Genomic DNA, 18,292 nt, shown 5'->3' on the forward strand with positions numbered 1-18,292 from the left:
CAAAAGGAAGCGTTTGCATAATAATAGAGTTACATTCCCGGAGGATTTGGGAGGCACCAACATGGCGGTCGTGACGTCATGCGAAAACCAAGAACTAATAGACGCCCGGGAACTTGCAAAGAGTTGCATAAATATGTTTTGTTGAATGAAAATATTTTTGTTGAAGATGAATAAATATATTCGTTCCATAAAACGTAACTTTGCACAAAAATAGCCCGTGTCGAACTTGAATGAATATAGTTGTTGAATAAACAAACCCCCTGTTGAAGTTGAATAAATGTAGTCGTTGAATGAAAATATGCTGTGTTGAAGTTGAATCAATATAGATTATTGCTTACAAATTTTGCAACAAACAAACGGCCAACCCAAGGTATTATGGGTTAGCTAAAATTGGCAATGACGTAACGGCGAAAGAGGACGCATACATGACGAAACACATCAATACAAAGTATGGCGGCATACAGGAGAGGAAACGAGTACGATTTTCGTCGCAGTACAAATCCTTTTGAGGACGACTCCGACGATGAATTTGAGAAGGTTAACGGAGATGAAATCCGTACGCAAATGCAGATGGCAAGGGAGCGGACACTGGACAGCACAAAGCGATCTTTAGCCCTCATCGAAGAATCCCACGATTTGGCAGTTGTCACCGGCGAAGAACTTCAGACCCAGGGAGAAAAACTGAATCGGATAGAACGCAATCTGGACAAGATAGATTACGACATGACCATTGCCAAGAGGCACATTAAGTCGGTGGATAGCATTTGGGGCGCTGTTGGAAATTACTTTAAGAAAGCCCCGAAACCAAAGAAAAGTATACCGCCATCTGTTCCCAGCAGTGGTATTGGTGAATTGCAAGCCGAATCGTCGTTATACTATCGCGCAAGAGATAGTGACCCAAGTAGCTATGGAACAGGTGCAAGAAGCACGGCGCAATTTCAAAGAAGCGACTACTCATCGCGTGATCCACGCGAGAGAGAAATAGACGCCAATTTAGACCTCATATCCCAAGGTTTGGGGCGCTTGAAGGGCGATGCCTTGATACTTGGGAATGAAATTGAAAGGCAGAATGAACAGTTGGACAGGCTTGGTTCTAAAACGGATAGAGCTCACGAAGCAGTGGAGAAGTCGGATAAGAAAGTGAGGCAAATTTTGAGAAAGTAATCCCAATTAAATTTCGACTGACCAAACTGTCACACTTGACCCGAGCTCGAGGTTAATTAAGCCGTCTTTATAAATGACGTTACGGCTGAGGTTTTCCCAAACTTCTTTTGTTTTCCTGCTAATGTGAAACTTGCTTAACTCAGCAGAACGTGACAAGATCATAAAATAAACTCGAAAAAAAAAGGCATAAGTCTTAACTTTTGCATTTGAGAAAGATGTTTGTGGCTTTAGTTTGGTTTCTGTGAAGATTGGAGTTTAGTGATGATTTCCAAAGATAACGTCAATGATTGCGGTCGCATTTAGGGAGTTAGCACTAGTGTTAAGTTCTTTTGTTCATTGTTCCCGTAGGGATTCAAAACACCAGGGAGTTGACACTACAGTTGTGTCAACACTAGTGTTACTCTCTTTGTCTCGAATGTGACTGCAACCAAAGGTCCAGGTTAATTTGTCAATGGGCCGTTGGCAAAACCCGGATCGGACCAGACCGATTTAACTCCCTGAAGAAGTCAGGCCGTGCCTGACGAAATATTGGTCAAACAAAAGCTATATATCCTCACAGCCGTACAACCAGCCTTGCATAATTATTTTGTTTTTAGTGTTAATAAATGTATTTTACGATAAAAAATATAGTTTAACCGAGTTTTCCTTTTAGTGTCAGGAGCCGGTAAGACGTGAAACCACCGCGGGTTCTTCTATTGAATTTATCGGGTATCGGATGCTGCAGCACGAGCAAAATGACTTCACAGTGTTATTCACAAACCATTAATCAACGAAAGTGTCTCAGGAGTTTTCAATACTCTGATTGGTTGTCCAGATATCAGCATCTACGGTTGGAGTAGCTTAAAATATGTGAGAAGTGTTGTGTAAATGGACGCCACGGGAAAATATTTTAAATATTGGAATTTCCTGACAAATGTTTGTTGATTGATGCCTTGTGAATAACATTGTGCAGTGATTTTGCTCGTCCGATACCCGATAAATTCAGTAGAATAATCCCAGGCTCTGATCCTGACACTTACCAAAAGGAAAACTCGCTTATACAAATTTTTTTTATGGTAAACTACATTTTCTAAGCTTTCTTCTGATGTATAGTTTGTTAGGATTTTATTGAAACTAGCGCGCGTACAAACTTTTTCCTGAAGGACTCCCGCGAAGGTGGGAAGTAACCTTTAACTGATGACCCAGGGATTTCATGTGTCTACTTTGGGTGGGAACTTTGTTATTGATCTGGTCCGAGTTTTGTCGATCCAGTCCAGTCCGATCCAATCCGACCCGGTCCGGTCCTGGTTTTGCCAATGGCCTTGTCAATGTGTCAGCGATATGGATGCACACACAGTGTTGAAAAAGGATATAAATATATATATATTTCACAATTATTCGATGAGCGCGCGTTGGATATGAGATGATAGATAGCCAACGAGGCGCATAGCGCAGAGTTGGCTATAGTCATCTCATATCCAACAAGCGCGAGTGGAATAATTGTTTTATTAAAAACGCCCCCAAAATATGGAAAACTAGACTACAAGAAAAATAAAAAGGCCCTAAAAATCACGCATATGCTTACTGTGTTTGTAGATCATGGTATAATGGCTCATAACCCATGATGGCTTAGCCAATCAAAACTCTCGAATTGCATTATCCAATGATCCAGTCTGTCATATTTGACAAGACACTGCTTGATTTTCTTGTTCTTGAGATGTTAAAATCAATTTTATTGCCACAAAAAAATCTTGTACAACTTCTGCCTCTGAGGTTTGGGCTTTATTAGCGATTACCATATTGGATTATTATCCACATTTGGATGTATTTAGGAAAAGCAGGAGTGCAGCAAAAATTTCATGCTTGAAGTGGATGCAAGCCACCTCTGTATGTGGCAAGTTTAGGAAACTGTTCAAAGTTAGTAAAGTGCACACATGTAGTTTCACACTTCAGTGGTGGTGACTGATCTTTAACCCATTGACACTGAGAGTGACACTTAATAGATTTTATTCTGTGGGTAAAGCAATGAAGAATTTTTAGAAAAAGGTCTTCCCAAAATTTTACATTTCCAAGAATCTTGTCACAGTTCAATTTCCATGTTTGTCAAGAGACAGGGGTACCAAAGACACTGAATGACACACCACCACCCAAATCATAGGGCCAGGAAATCACAAGATCCCGTAAGCAGGGAAATTGGAGTTTAATTTTGCAATCACGCATTCCCCTAATTAAATTAATGGTATTTCCTAAGAGAGTAGGAAGGGGACAAATCAAGATGGTGTAGAAATGGTCTGAAGCAATTCAATGTTTTAGTAAATTGAACCAGAAACCCATAAGAGTTGAAACGTGTAACGGCCCCTTGTGTGCTTGGAAACAAGCTTCTGAATATTCAATTTGCTAAGTACCATATTTGGAACAACAAGAGCAAGGGGTTTCCAAATATGGTACTTAGCACTGAAACGTTCAACCAATCAGTTCGCACTGAATATTCGGAAGCTGTGAAAGCGCGTTACACGTTTCAACCCTTATGGGTTTCTGATTGAACTGAACAAGTGTAAGCAAATGGGAACGTGTTGATTGTCATTTTTCATAGCACTGAACAAGTTTCCCTCAATAATTTTGCCCTTTGTGTGGTAAACACGTAATCACCATGTGCCAATTAATTGCCCTTGTTGCAAATGTCGTGAAAATTTTGAAAATACACGTGAAATGAACCCTTAATTGCCCTTGGGCCAATGTGATAACATATACTAAATGAAGCAAAAATTACACCGAAGTGAGTACAAAACCTAAACTGTCAAATTTAATTGTTATCAAGCCACTAAGAAGGCTATCATTTGCCACTAGATAAACTAAAACCAATTATTGATATATCTCTTAAAAATATGACATTTCTATTAGTCTATTTAACAGCAACGCTCTCACATTCTAAACAGCAAAGGAAAAAATAGAACTAGAAAGTTGAAGAAATTTAAAAAAATAATTATGCAAATCTCTTTACTAAAATTTTCTGCAGCTATAGGAATTTACAGCCAAAACACAAATAGTGTAGTTATTAAATGCAGTTGCTGCTTACCTAACATTTCATTATGAAGACCTTTAGAGCAGCAGAGATTTTATAAAATAATTTGAATAATAAATGTTACTTAAATTAAATAATAAATCTAAAAATATAGACAAAGAGAGGACTAGTGCCAGATAAAGCTATTTAAAATGGCCAAAACAATGTTAGCCAGCAAAAACAGGGGAAGGAGTTTTGCTACAGGCTTTTCATAAATTCTTGTGGTCATTTCAATTACTAAAACTTATCTGACTCTAATTGTGCACAACATGACTTTTTATGCTTTTAAGTGAGAATTGCACAATATAGTACAAACTTTCTTAGTTTTTAAAAGTTGGGATAACAAAATTATTGCACAGATCAGCCTGTAGTACTATGCATTTTGCCAATACAGAGTACATCAACCTTTTTTACATTTTCATTTTACACAATACAATTACATGTAATAATATTATACAAAATTAAACTGTTTAAAGTTGCATTTTGAGTTCTGTAATTTTTCAAGTTAAATTTATAAATACATGTATTTGATGCCAAAATCAAAGTCCAAGTGTCTAAATTCATACACCAACAATTTGCTCACAAACCAAACGTACGAAAACATTTTCATGAGAAATTGTGGCCACAAAAATGTTGGGTTCACAGCCATATTTTTGTATGCTTATGCTTTAGCCAATGGCTACTGAAAAACCATAATTCTGATACAATGACAACAATAATAATATGATTGAACAATAATTATTCTACAACAATTAGAGCGAGTTTCAATCGAGTGTCGTAAAAACAAACAAAGGTAATTACTTTGGCCATGGAAAAAAAAAAAAAACGGAGACAATGCGGTAAACCAATCAAAACTCAAAGTAATTACACAAAGCTGACACAGCGCAGGAAAATGAGCAAGCGCGAGCCACGATTGGTTTTGGTTTCACTTCTGAATTGTTGAAAAAGTGGTGCGAGAACTTTGAACCAACCAGTGAGTGAAGCTATCATAAACTAAAGCTATTCGCTAATTACTTTCAACACTCAATTGAAAACCGCTCTATTGTATAAGCGTAATAATGATAACAATAACCGCAACCTTTCATTAAGGGACTTCGTCATGGTGATTATGCCTGCTGATTAACATCTTCAAATCAATAGCACAGATTGATAGATAATAAGCTAGTCTGTTGAACACAGTAACCACACTGAGGCTACATTCAATGTCTTCTTTTGTTACCAATGACACGGAAGCCATTGTCTGGGTGGATTTAAAAATAGGCAAAATGTACCTACAACTGGGATTAAAACCTTCATACGGAAAAGTCTTCCAACAGATAAATAATAATAATAATAACAATAATAATAATAATAATAATAACAATAATAATTGTAGCAGAGTTCTATGAAATTCAAGAAAAGTTCAGAAAGAAAATCAGTTGTGAAGTTTCGGTCAGAAATATCAAAAAAATTCCTAAGACATCACCCCTTTAACTATGGCTGGTACAGTAGGAAGGTTAACAGAATGTGGCGCAACTTCATAAAGATCAAGTACTAAAATTTAAAAAGAAATATAAGAAACTGTTAACACTGTGTCAACATCTACAGTAGGTCCATTCACAAACCCTTTTCCTTCTAGGAGTGAGACTTATAGAATTAATATTCTTTGGAATGCCCTCCTCTTCCTTAAGATAATTAATTCTCTCTTCTAAAATAATATTATTAATTATTAAAATTAGTTTGAATGTGTCATCAGACAATAATCCCATACTTTACAAAAATTTATCATTTGAAACAATAGTACATCATACAATGTCCAATGTAAATTATTGCATGCCACACCAGACACTCGTGAAGTGTCCCCTTACTCTTCTTCCACACTAGTATCTCAGAATACAGACAATCAGTAACAGGGTGAGGCTAAAATTAATTGTGTGGGTCGTGGGTCACGTTTGTTTGAAGATAAAAAAAAAGATACATATTAGCTCCCTCAGTGCTCGGTCCAAATTTGTCTTAGGTCTTGTCTGTTTTTCGAGAATTTCCAGTCGTTGATAAAAAAAAGGTTTAGGGTTAGGGTTAGGGTTAGGGTTAGGGACCCACGACCCACCCACGCCGATTAGACACTCTCTAATTAAAATTACAATGTGTTCCCTGAACTCTCCCTCTCAAGTTAAGATAAAGAGCAACCCTGACCCAAAAATTACATTAACCATAACACCCACTGTACCTCATCGTTAAAAAAAACGAAGCAAATGACCAAACTTAATGGGACACTGTGTGTCGGATATCGAGACTAGGAATGCATCTTACAGGGCTTTCGATAGCTTTTCAAAGTACTGGATTTGATAATGAAAGTACTGGACAGGGTTATTTTCTGTTGCAAGGCCGATTGCAATTGCCTTGGGAGTGAACCATCAAGGAGATCTGGGTCCCCTACACATTTGGAGAAATAAAAAACACTAAACTTACAGTGTATCCCGTGAATGAAATGCCAACCGATTGATTATTCCATTTAGGAAGCAAAATAAGTTCATGTGACTTATTGTTAGTTTAAGGGATTTAATGTGCGTTATTACCTTGTGTTTCTTCAGCCCATGGCGAAGAAGCCAAATCTACACATCTATAGCATCAAAGTACTGGACGCAAAATGGTAAACAACCGGACAAAAACCCTGATCTTATTACTTGCATTTCTGGGGCCGGTTGCTCAAAGCCTGGTTAGCGATAATCGATGGTTAAGAGGTATCAAAACCTATAGGTTTCCATGATGGTATTTAACATTGGTTAACACTAACTATGCTTTGAGCAACCGGGAGCTGGACATAAGCGTCTCAGCTTGGATGTTGTGCTTAGCTTATTGTTTTAGGGTAAAATATCATAGTCATTAAACTCCGGCTATAGATAATAGACACTTTCGTTTGGCACATACAAACCTAACAAAAATCCCTAAAATTACCATACAATTGCATTTAGGAAATTAAATTCATTTGAATACGGTATTTCCTTCAACTGCCAGTAAGCCTTGACATGTCACACATCAAAAAATTAATAAACTTAAAGGGGAAGTTTAATAAACATTAAAATGTTGTGAGAATCTTTTTCTTTTCATCCTCATACAATCTAAATTATACATAGGCATATTGATTTTCTACTGCTCTGGGGTGGCCATTAGCATTTGCCGCACTGGTTGTAATCCTTACGGAACCTCCTTGTATTGTTGCAGGTCTGGTTATCCTATGTGCCTGAAGGCTGAGTGATCGTCGCAGTCCCTCCCCAACAGTAGGAGAATTATTCCGCTGCAGTGAGCCACCTGGCAGTGTTGTGCTGCTGCCCGTATTAACAAAGACTACAAAATTTGTCAGCATAACATCAGAAGGCCCACCACTCTCCAAAGGAATTGGATTGGCTCTAAAATGCTCCAGCATCTCAAAGATGCTTTGAAACCAAAGGTGTTGAACACGACATTGGCCTTCCACATTCAATGCAAGTCTGAGGTGCTGAAAAGAATCAATAATTTAATATAATACATTAAATGATACGATTGAACAGGTTTATTTAAGAAAGGGCTGTAATTAAAGATTTAGAGTTCTTTTTCATTTAGCCAAGTCTTTCTTAGCCACCTGGGACTTAATGTAAAAATAGTGGCTAAACTTTTCATGTGGTTTTTATAGGAAATCATATGAACGCAAGTGCATTTTGAGATGTATGGGCATGAGTGATGTTATCAAAGTTCTCAAAATGATGGCAAATTCAATTTGAGAAGTTTCAAAACTGTCATCATGAGTGACCATAAATCACAAAATGCAGGAGCAAGTTCATACAAGTTCTCACTGCTTTTCCATTAGCAACTTCCATAATATTATTGCACTCTATTTTATAACCTCTATCGCATTCAAGTTCTAACTAATAATATTTATGCATAATTGACAATGACCAATCAGAAATACAATAATTTATTATCTGGTTGAGCATTATAATTTAAGATGGGGATAAACAAGACTTCAAGTCACTCATTCCTGTATGAAAATATAATATTTTATATTCTGCATGACCTCATGCATGTAAAAAAAAAAAAAAGTAGTAATATTGGACACTGCTATCTGAAAAAAAAATTCTTTCTGCATCCTAATACCAACAGTTACCTTAAGTTATTCAGAAATACTGTAACATTGTCATGTAGCAGGGGTCGAAATGTTCCAGACTGTTTACCTGTGTCTAGTGACAGGCAGAATATTTTTTTACCTGTCTCCACCAACATCCAACTTGAACAATATTATTTTAATATTATTGTATTTTCACTTTTTAAAACTCAACTGTGGTTGTACAATCATTAATAATAAACTGATAGAAAGCAATGACATTTTGTTGTCAACTTATTGTCTCAGCCTATTGAGGCCTTTGGTATGGCCCATAAGCATCTACTAGTCTCCTGGTTTTCTTTGCATCATTCTACCATAATCCAATGGCAGGCTCAGGGTGAAAGTTCTTTACAGTGACCCTGCTAAGGGCAACATGCATGAGGTCATTCATGCATGTTGCCCTTAGCCCTTCATGTGAGCGGACATTCTTTGTGCGCATCGACTCACAGCCGGAGATGAATTTGTTTCTGCTTGTTTTATCAAACTCTTTGCGGTAAGAACAGAACATCTTCCATCCTCTGCTGACAACCACCGGCGCCCATCTTTCCATTTCTTGTTGAACTTGAATAGTTGCACATTATTCTCTTTCGTCGTCTGTGTTTCCAAATTCTCTTCTATGTGTACTTCTTAAACTTCCGCTTCTTTAGCACATTGCTTACAAGTAAGAAAACGATCCATATTGCAAACTCACGCTTGATCGGCAAAGAAAACGTGGGAGCAAGACACATTTGCTGTCTTTGTCATGTGCACTACAAAGATTACATCTTGCTTTTACTAAGTAGAGTCTGGTAACTACTGTGCGAGAGCTGCACGAGTGAGAACGACTTCCGGTGGAGAAACGGATGAAAATATTATTCAAATCAATAAATTCTGTATTACTAAGGTTTTCTTACGTGTCGCCTGCGACAGGCATCAATATTCTTTACCTGTCACTTCATAAAATAACCTGAAATCGACACGTATACAGGCAACATTTTGACCCCTGTGTAGAAACCAATGGTTTTAACCACATTTACTGGTAAAATACATTGATGATCAACAAACAAATAAGTATGTGTACCTTTGCTCTTCCCTGGTAATTGAATGTTAAAACATATTCTCCACGTCTTGTTTCACTTTGCCTTACTAGAAAAATTCCATGCCATTGCTGGCCTCCCTGTGACACCAGGTGAGACGCCTCAATTCTGGGTAAAGTTCCATGGAACCATGGGTAGTTTGCAAGTGGGTGATTTTCAACTGATGCCGTGACCCACACAGGGTTTTCTAAGAGCAATGAAAATCACATTACACTTAACAACCTCTTCATCCACTATCCACTTCATCCCAATAACTCCCAGGAGTGAGATTTACTAGATTTTACTCTATCTAATGCCAGACGTTTCTACTCGTCAATGCACATGTAGGAGTCAATGAGTTAATAAATCTTCTAAAAAAGAAACCAATCAATTAAGACAATTACATATGTTTCAGCATAAAAATAAGGAGTGATAAATGGTTTATTGGGAGAAAAAAATTAATCAGGTTTTTGTCCAAAAGGAGAATACATTTCAGTCATCTCACTGATGAGGGAAAAAAAGCTGTCCAATTTGATGATACATAAGAAAATTGTGAAGCAATCAAACTGCTCATTTTTTTTTTTCTTAAGGGATCACCTTCGTGGTCATCATTACTAACACTGGGAACTTCTTATGCCTTGACTGGCTGCATACTGTTTCGCAAAAAAGTTATTTCATTTCCTCTAAACATAGTGAAAATAATAATTATCATACGAAACTTAGACCTAAAGCTAAATGAAAAATGCAGATAAAAAGCCCTTAAATGATCATACACCAAGTTTACTGTCCAAGAGGTACAACTAAGCCACATGGCAATAAAACCAAACAGCATAGAAACTTCCTTAACACTGTGACAGTGACAAAGACAAGAACAATTCACATTATATTATTATTTATTTTGTGATTCGCCCACAGGGCAGGTGATAATACAATAGGACTCTAGGTCCCCTATATAATATTAACACCCAAACCCAACCCCGGATGAGAAAGAAACCTAACTCAAAGTACCCATTAAAAAAAATTAACAAGTACAGATAGTCATAGGATTAACTCTTGGACATTTAGGACAAATTAACTTATATGAACGTATATTGTCTCTGTCGAATACTATTTTAAGCCTTTCAACGAAAAAATACTTATAAACTGTGTGCTACCACACAGGGACAATTAACTGTCACCAGAAAGGAAAGAGCAGAAACTATTTTAGGCAAAAGGTCACAGCTGCAGTGTCTGGACTATTTAAGCAATAATAATAATAATCATAATCATAATCATAATTATTTATTATTGTCTCTTACAGACATGGTCTGAAAAATTCACGTGGCTCCCATGAATTCGAATTGGCATCGCAGAGGTCAAGGGTTCGATTCCTGTTGCGGCCATCCAAATTATTATTAATTTTCTTCAGGTGTCTATAACAGACAATTGCTTAAATTGCCAAGATAAGTGCAAGGATAGTTTTTCTATCAATAAGCGAAATCAATGAAATTTCATAAACACTGCCAAATGACAACATTAGTTCGGCTGAAATCAGCACAACAAAATAATTATGTGACATAGGTGAAGCCCTGAATACCCTGAAGGTTGAAAGTAACCTGGAATAATTACCGTAAACGGTAACCGCACAGTGAACAAGTGAGCTACAAAACTGGAGAACACTAAAGAAATGCAAATTAAAGCCTTAACAAAGAAAAACTGTAAATTATTAACTTACCTTCACCGTTTGTCTGTGATTCCCCTTGGGAGGAGATCGATCGCAACAAATCAGGCTGATTAGAGGGCAGGGTGGGTCCTGCTGGCTCAATGATGGTGGGTGACCGTGGAGGAAGCTCAGGTGGAGGACGACTGGGAATTCCGTCATCTACAGATACAAAAAAAGATCACTCTTGAAGCTAATGGCCTTTAAAATATCCCTTGACATGGTACATGTTGCCCGGGGATACCACTGTAAAACCCGATCAGAGAGGAAGGGTGAGTGAGTGTTAATAGGTTAGTAGAGCAGAAAAGAGAACTCAATTCAGGGCTTCTGATAGGCTGCAAAAAAGATTTGGAAATTATGCGGCACTTTCAAGTCTCATTATGCAGCAAGGCAGGTCTCTTTCAATTTTTTCTTGATTGTTGCTCTATTTTATATCTATTTTGCAGTGAAGGAAAGATGATTGTTCAAAGCAACAGTTGGAGGACATTTTAAGCCTTTAGTATAAACTGGTGTTTCGAAGTCCTGAGGCGATTTTTTTAGAATGTGTCCTCATTGATGAGTCATTGCATTGTTACATGTAAGTTACATGTAAGTTTCACTGAGATGTTTGTCTACTTTTAATCCTGGTCTACCAACACCTAACACTACTTGATCTTTTATGAGTGAAATCAATTGACTTTCTTGATGCTATTCCTTACTTTGTTAATCTTTCGAACTATTGTTTTGCCTCTATCAGCACAATTACAGCATAAAGTTTTGGTCCAAAAAGTATCACTAGATATGTCCTTTCTAAGCAGAGACTTAAAACAAGCTTTCGTTTTGTTTCGCCCACCTGATGTCGTCAACTTATGCCTAAAGTCTTTGTTTCTAATACCTTTCGCAAAGTAAACAAATTTCCTCTTTCGATTTCGGAGCATGTTTGATTGCTTTCATTGGATTGCGCCATTCAAGTGCAGGACTGTAAGCCACCAAATTGTGAATGATGTCATCCCCTTTTTGGCACGAAATGTAAATGAAAACCTTGCAAGACAGACAAGTCAACCTCTTGTGACTTCCCCGCTCGCTCATCCACTTCACATCTGAAAAATCACACTTCCTCTCCAAACATTTTCATTTCATCTCATGTCAACTTGTGGCAAGTCTATTTCTCGCCCTGTCTTTTGCCCAAAATGTATACAGGAAGGTCAAATCTTTTTTCCTGCGAAGAAGCGCTAGGCATTTTAATAACAAACTTATTTGTGAGAATGTTTGTTTCAAGTAAAAGAAAATACATGACATTGTAAGTTACATACTGCAAGTGACGATCCAGCAGTTTTCCGCCACATACATTGTATCTTCAGCGAATATCTAAACGATTGTGATTGGTTTGTTTAGAGAAATGGAATGTTGCAAATAAGCACTCACTCACTATCGAAAATCAGCACCAGGTTCCGGGCAAGTAAAACAACACATACAATGTAGAAATATGCCAGTTTATTTGTTGGTTCGTTCATTCATATTTTTGATGTCTTTTGAAAGCTAAAATGCCTTAAAGTTAATGTTTAATTATCATATAGGAAAACTTATGATTTGGCTCTTTTCTTCCGTAAATTGTGCGATTTTGTACAAATTCTGCAATTTGTTGATTTCAGGTTTATTACGCGAAATCGCAACATTGCATGACATCAGAAGCCCTGTCAATAATTATTTTAAGTTTTGGGGAGCAAAATGATGATAACAGGCCCTCAATGAAAATTAAGTCATTGATAAGATAATCTAGGATCAATATTATGTACAATTTTATACAGTATTATGGTGACGAGTCTAATTTGAAGTAGGTTGTCTTCAAATGCAGTGGGGCCTGGAAAGGAACTAAACAAAGAGAAGGACATCATTGCAGCTTGCAATGTTTGTGTTGAAGGAAAGACATACAGTACATATCATCGACGGGTTCAGTTACGTACTCACAAAAAATGCAAGGTTTGTGATGATGAAGCAACAGTGCATTTAAGACATACATATTATCAACTGGTTCACTTATGTACAATGCACTCACAAAAAAAATGACCAGCTCCCAGTTGGCTTTATATCTCAATTATTGGTAGAGCACTAGCTGCACTGGTATCCCACAACGTCATGGGTCATGGCCTGAATTTTTTTAGGCTTTCCTTTCTTTACTGTTCAAGTAGCATTCCAACCTCGTTCCCAGGGTCTCTCATCGTCCCGCTCGGCCCCTCTCTCGCTCCAGTGGGCTGGAAGATGAGAGACCCTGGGAACGAGGTTGGTAGCATTCTTAAAGTCTATATGACAGATTTCTTATTTATTTTTTTGATTGAATGTACCCATTGTCCTGATAACAACTGCAATTTTTTTTTTCACTTTCGACAAAAAAATTTTCTTCCCCTGGTTTTTAGCCATGGAGTCAGGGAGTCAGGATGGCTTTGTGGTTATCAACTGTGTGTTCCACCTCTGCGACCCAGGTTCAATTCTCGGCCACCGAGATCGTTTACATGTAGGCTGAGTTTCAGTTGATCTCAAACTGACTTGAAAGGCTTTTCTCTGGGTACTCCGGTTTTCCTCCCTCAGCAAAATCAACTCCCAGCCTATTCCATCTGGCTGTGGTGCTGTGCTCCAAGGTCATACATGGGTCGTGCTCAGGGACCGAGCGCCTAGCCGGCAGCACAGCTCCTTCAGTCCAACCTTGTCGAGCCGTGCCCTTGGCAATTCAGTCTCCGACTGCGAGTAAGGGCGTTTAGCAGGACAGGCATTATTATTTATTACAAGACGCAGAATTTCACTTCCAATAGGGTACAAAACCGCGGAAGTACAGAAGGGGGACTGGAGATGATTGTGATGTCATCTCTGGAACGCTTGTACATAATTATTGTCTCTTGGTCATTCCTTTAAGATATTTTAATGTGAAGGCTTAATGCGGTCGGTTGATGCATTGTATCCTGCTGCAACAACACGAAAGACAAACAAAATGATTTTTCTATCCATGAAATACCGTTTTACAGTGTTTCCAGGCCAAAAGCAATCACACGAAAACAAAAGTTGATCTCTTTTGTAACTTGACAAGGAAGAATCTGAGTGCCAGTACTGAAAAAAAAAAAACTCATTATTTGCTCGGTGCATTCGCGTCAGTTGATTTTACATGCAAGTTTTCAAGGGTCAAAGTTTACCAAAAGCAGTTACGGTAAAACATGATGACGTTGCAGTTGTTCCAATTTCACTGTGTAAGGTCACCAAAGAAAGATATGAGCAGAGGACTACGTATGAAGCAACGTTCGGTAAGTTGCAACTTGCCTTTGTGTAATGTGTTACGAGTAGCTTAAGTTTTTTGTCTTTCGTATTATCATCTACCTCTTGATATTGTTGTGGCTACCTTTCAGGACTACGTGTTTGTAGCACTTGAAAATCTGCCAGAGATATCTCTCAAAAAAGGCGAAAGGTCAAATATTAAAAATTGACATCATAAAATTTGATCGGAGTTTCTTATGGTTCAAACAAAATATCTACAGCTGAGCGTATAATGGGTAATAAAGGTATTGCATATTATGAGAAGACTTAAAAAATTTCAGCCCATTGGCATGATCAAGTCCAGCACAACAGTTTACTATTAAATTTTTTCTTATGGAAAATTCCAGCTGATACTAGTGTATTTTGCGGGTTATCCCTCTGAGTCTTGTCTTGTGTGAAAATCAGTAACTTTCTTCAACTGAAGACAAAGAACAAGGGAAAGGCATCGACATTGCTATTAATTCCTACCTAACCACTGTACGAAAAACATAAAACTTAAGTTACATGCGTGAACACAAAACACAAAAGCAAGTCGTAACTTACCAAACGTTGCTTCATGAGTAGTCCTTTGTGCATATACCCTTCTTTGGTGATCTTACATTGTGAAATTTCAGCACTGGAACAACTCCGGTGTCATCACGTTAAATAACTGCTTTTGGTACATTGTAAACTTTGATTCTTGAAAGAAAACTTGCGTGTGAAATCATCTTGCACGAAATGCACCGATCAAATCATGTTCTTCCTCATCAAGTTTACGAAAGACATCCTAAAACGGTATTTCATGGATAGAAAAATCCATAACAAGCCTTCACATGAAAATATCTCTGTCAAAGGAATGACAGGAGATGATGTCACAATCATCTCCAGACCCCCTTCTGTACTCGCGCGGTTTTGTACCCCACTGGAAGTGAAATGTTGCGTCTTTTAATGGCTAAAACTAGGGGAAGAAAAATCCAAAAAAGGTTTTGCAGTTGTTATCAGGACAATGGGTACATTGTCATATACACTTTAACTGCAATGATCTCAAAACTTAATGTTTGTGTTATGAGTAAAAGGGTAACTTTTTATTGTACCCAAACATACTGCACTGTAGATAAAGATTCTGTAAAAACTGAACAAAAAGAAACTAGTAATTATTTCAAACCATGAAAAGTTGGTGTCTGTGAGCCATGTTGGAGACTAAAGGATCCTGAAGCCCTGTTTTGTAAACGCAATGATGAGGGAGCGTAAACATTTCTTCGTTTTGCTAAATTTGACACTGCCTCTGTGGGTTTTTTATCTGTGGAATAAGAACATGCATAAGTGAAATACAAGTTCGGGTATCCTCCCCAAGAAGAGACGGCTGGACGCGTGAGCGATAGATTGTGTCTGTGACGTAAATTCAAAATATATTTATGCCAAGTTAATAGTTGCGGGGAAATAGCATTAAACATCCCAAAAACACTGATTTTAACAAAATAGTAATTACATACCCATGCTTAAAACGTCTGTGCGAAGGTTCCAGAGGATGCGAGCTTGAGATTGTGGTTAAATGATTGATGTGAGTTTGAATTCAACCGGCGAATCATCAACGAAATCTTCGGCTGCTTTAGCTCTCAGTCGACCTCATCGGCCCCCTCGTTTTGCCAGCAATAAACTCAGCAGTACTTTCAATTGATCTTGAGGAATTTTACTTGCTCTTACATTAGCGAAGTATGAGGAGAAAATTGCAATAGCAATGGATTTGAAAGCCGTATTTTGACCTTGGCGCCATCTGGAAAATCAGTGAAGTTTGCGAACTCAGGCGGTAGAAAACGACACAATTCCCATTCTCCTGCTTCTCGAACACTTTTCGTTGTCGCAATCTTGGATGTTTCCCACCTTAAAGCTCTGTAAACCTCGAACAGGCCGGGTCAAAGAATACCTTCACAGCCAAAACATATAATTTATGCCAGACGGATTTGTGCAGGCGAGTTTCTGATTGGCGGAGATTAACAATGGCTCACCTCACGCGTCCAGCCGAGATTTCGGGAGTGAGCGCTGGCTCATTTCCCGAAACAGCGGCTGTTAATCGAGCCTACAACAGGGCTTGAAATTAAAAAAATATATAATTATATTCACAATTTTTCAACCAGGTACAAAGCTTTAGTCACAAGTTCACAAGTTTAAGTTGCAAAGTGTCACTTTTTTTTTACAGTTTTATTACGTAATCGTAGGTCAGCAGGGATGTTGCTATTAAAGTGCCCGCTGCTGGCAAAAATTGCCGCATGAGAAATGGGTTATTGCCAGCTGAATTTTGCCCGTCGATCAAAGTGACTGAGAAGATTGCAAATTATTCTCTACATTCTCTACATTCGATATGTTGACAAAAAAATTGAATATCTGTTAGTATGCGGAATTGTCACTAGAATTTATCGATACTGGAAATGAAATTGCAATTTCCCCGTATTCGCTATCTTGAAGAATGCCACGTGTTGCAAGACACTGGGAACAATCTTGTTACCAGGTCCCTTTGATGCGCAGAGAATGAACTTACTGCCTTTCAACCGGATGAAAGTATTCTTAGCTACATCCCTGGGTCACATGTGCCATTTTGTGTTGCCGGCGGTTTAACAAAACAAAATATGAGTGTGCAATACATAAGCTTAAAGTTAGTGCTGAGATGGTGAATAATCGAGGGAACATCCCAACTAAATTGCACTTCAATTTTGCCCGATCCTGTATTTTAATTTAGAGGTCAGGCTCTCACCATCAATTTTGAGAAAATATCTCTAGCAAAGACAAAAAAGTACCTTCCTATAAAATAATTGTCAAGTTACCTTAATAGGCACATGGCCCTATCATGACAAGCAGTGATTCTTGTATAAAAAATACATGTACAATGAAGCTCAAAGATAAGCAAACTATGCATGTGAGTACCATACCCCCGCATGATACATATGCTCATGTTGACATACAGTGTACATGTCCTTGTACAAATAGGACTACACCCTTCTCAATGTGCCTTTGTTATTGATCATTGCTATACCTTTGCTTTACATTTACACACATGTTAGCACAGACACATATTACTGACAGATTATTTATTAACTTAACTCACCAGCTGGGAAGCTGTCCAGTCTAACCCTTAGCGACTGACTGTTTCCCATCTTGGCAGTTGCAGTTGATGTGTTGGTCACTGGTCTTACTGAATCCATGGTGGGACTAGAGGAAGGAGGAACTGCTGCCACCGTACCTCTCTGATCAGAACCAGACTCAATCCCACTATGAGCACAAAAATTAATATAATTCGGAAGGAATCCAAGCAACAAGAAATTAGGTCTATTAGGATTTGGCCCTCACAATATTGAAAGCTATGACTGACCGAATTACATGTACAGTCAAGCTATATGTCACACGTGACCAGTAGTTTTGAAATTTGAACTGAGTATTAATTTTAATATCCTTATTTTAGGATATTACTCAGATCAAATTTGAATAAATTAACATCCTCTGTCTGCCAAACTTCCGATTTTTTCATTTTATCCTTGCTTTGACACTGCAATGATTAATTTACCATTTCTAATTATAAATTTCCATGACTTACCATGGCCGGCCATAAAATTCCATGACCTTGCAGGCCTGGAAAATGAAATTCTTATAATAAATTCCATGACTTTCCAGGTTTTCCATGACCTGTCCAAACCCTGTTCAAATCCGCATGCCAGTTTTGAACTTTGCTCTCGAGATTCTGAATTTCCCATGCATACATGCATTTCCTTAGTTGATATATCAAAAGTAGTTAGCTACATACAGTACAAACTTTGGTTTTATTATAAATTAAGCAGTGTTAGAAAAGTGAAAACTGTTTCAAGCGTTATGATGAATTATTTTTCAGTTATTGTGCATTTTTCGTACCAACTTTCAGAAAACTCCTCAAGATTCCATTCAAATCTTGGAAGCTCTGAAGAGGAATTCAG

General features: G+C 37.8%; 2 protein-coding genes and 1 long non-coding RNA gene across 4 annotated transcripts in view; 2 read left to right on the top strand and 1 right to left on the bottom strand.

Moving 5' to 3' along the window:
* Positions 1–7,539, top strand: part of LOC138045598 (uncharacterized) — a 10,605-nt gene extending 3,066 nt beyond the window's left edge. The window contains exon 3 of one of the 2 annotated variants that reach the window (XR_011131625.1): positions 7,406–7,539. This is a non-coding gene — a long non-coding RNA (uncharacterized lncRNA). Of the gene's footprint in view, positions 201–7,405 lie in introns of those variants that run through there. The other variant, XR_011131624.1, reaches the window with a different exon arrangement.
* On the top strand, positions 423–1,460 carry LOC138045597 (synaptosomal-associated protein 29-like). The gene has a single exon (XM_068892154.1). The coding sequence runs from the start codon at positions 451–453 to the stop codon at positions 1,162–1,164; it is 714 nt and encodes a 237-aa protein (XP_068748255.1). The 5' UTR covers positions 423–450; the 3' UTR covers positions 1,165–1,460.
* The window catches only part of LOC138045595 (SH2B adapter protein 1-like), a 30,504-nt gene continuing 16,132 nt past the window's right edge, over positions 3,921–18,292 (bottom strand). The window contains exons 4-8 of the mRNA XM_068892151.1: positions 17,434–17,597; positions 15,499–15,633; positions 11,091–11,237; positions 9,382–9,584; positions 3,921–7,679 (exon numbers count right to left, since the gene is read on the bottom strand). Coding sequence (XP_068748252.1) covers positions 7,308–7,679; positions 9,382–9,584; positions 11,091–11,237; positions 15,499–15,633; positions 17,434–17,597 — 1,021 coding nt within the window. The 3' untranslated portion in view covers positions 3,921–7,307. The remainder of the gene's footprint in view (positions 7,680–9,381; positions 9,585–11,090; positions 11,238–15,498; positions 15,634–17,433; positions 17,598–18,292) is intronic.

The sequence above is a fragment of the Montipora capricornis genome, chromosome 4, assembly GCF_036669925.1.
Source record: "Montipora capricornis isolate CH-2021 chromosome 4, ASM3666992v2, whole genome shotgun sequence".
Lineage (NCBI taxonomy): Eukaryota > Metazoa > Cnidaria > Anthozoa > Scleractinia > Acroporidae > Montipora > Montipora capricornis.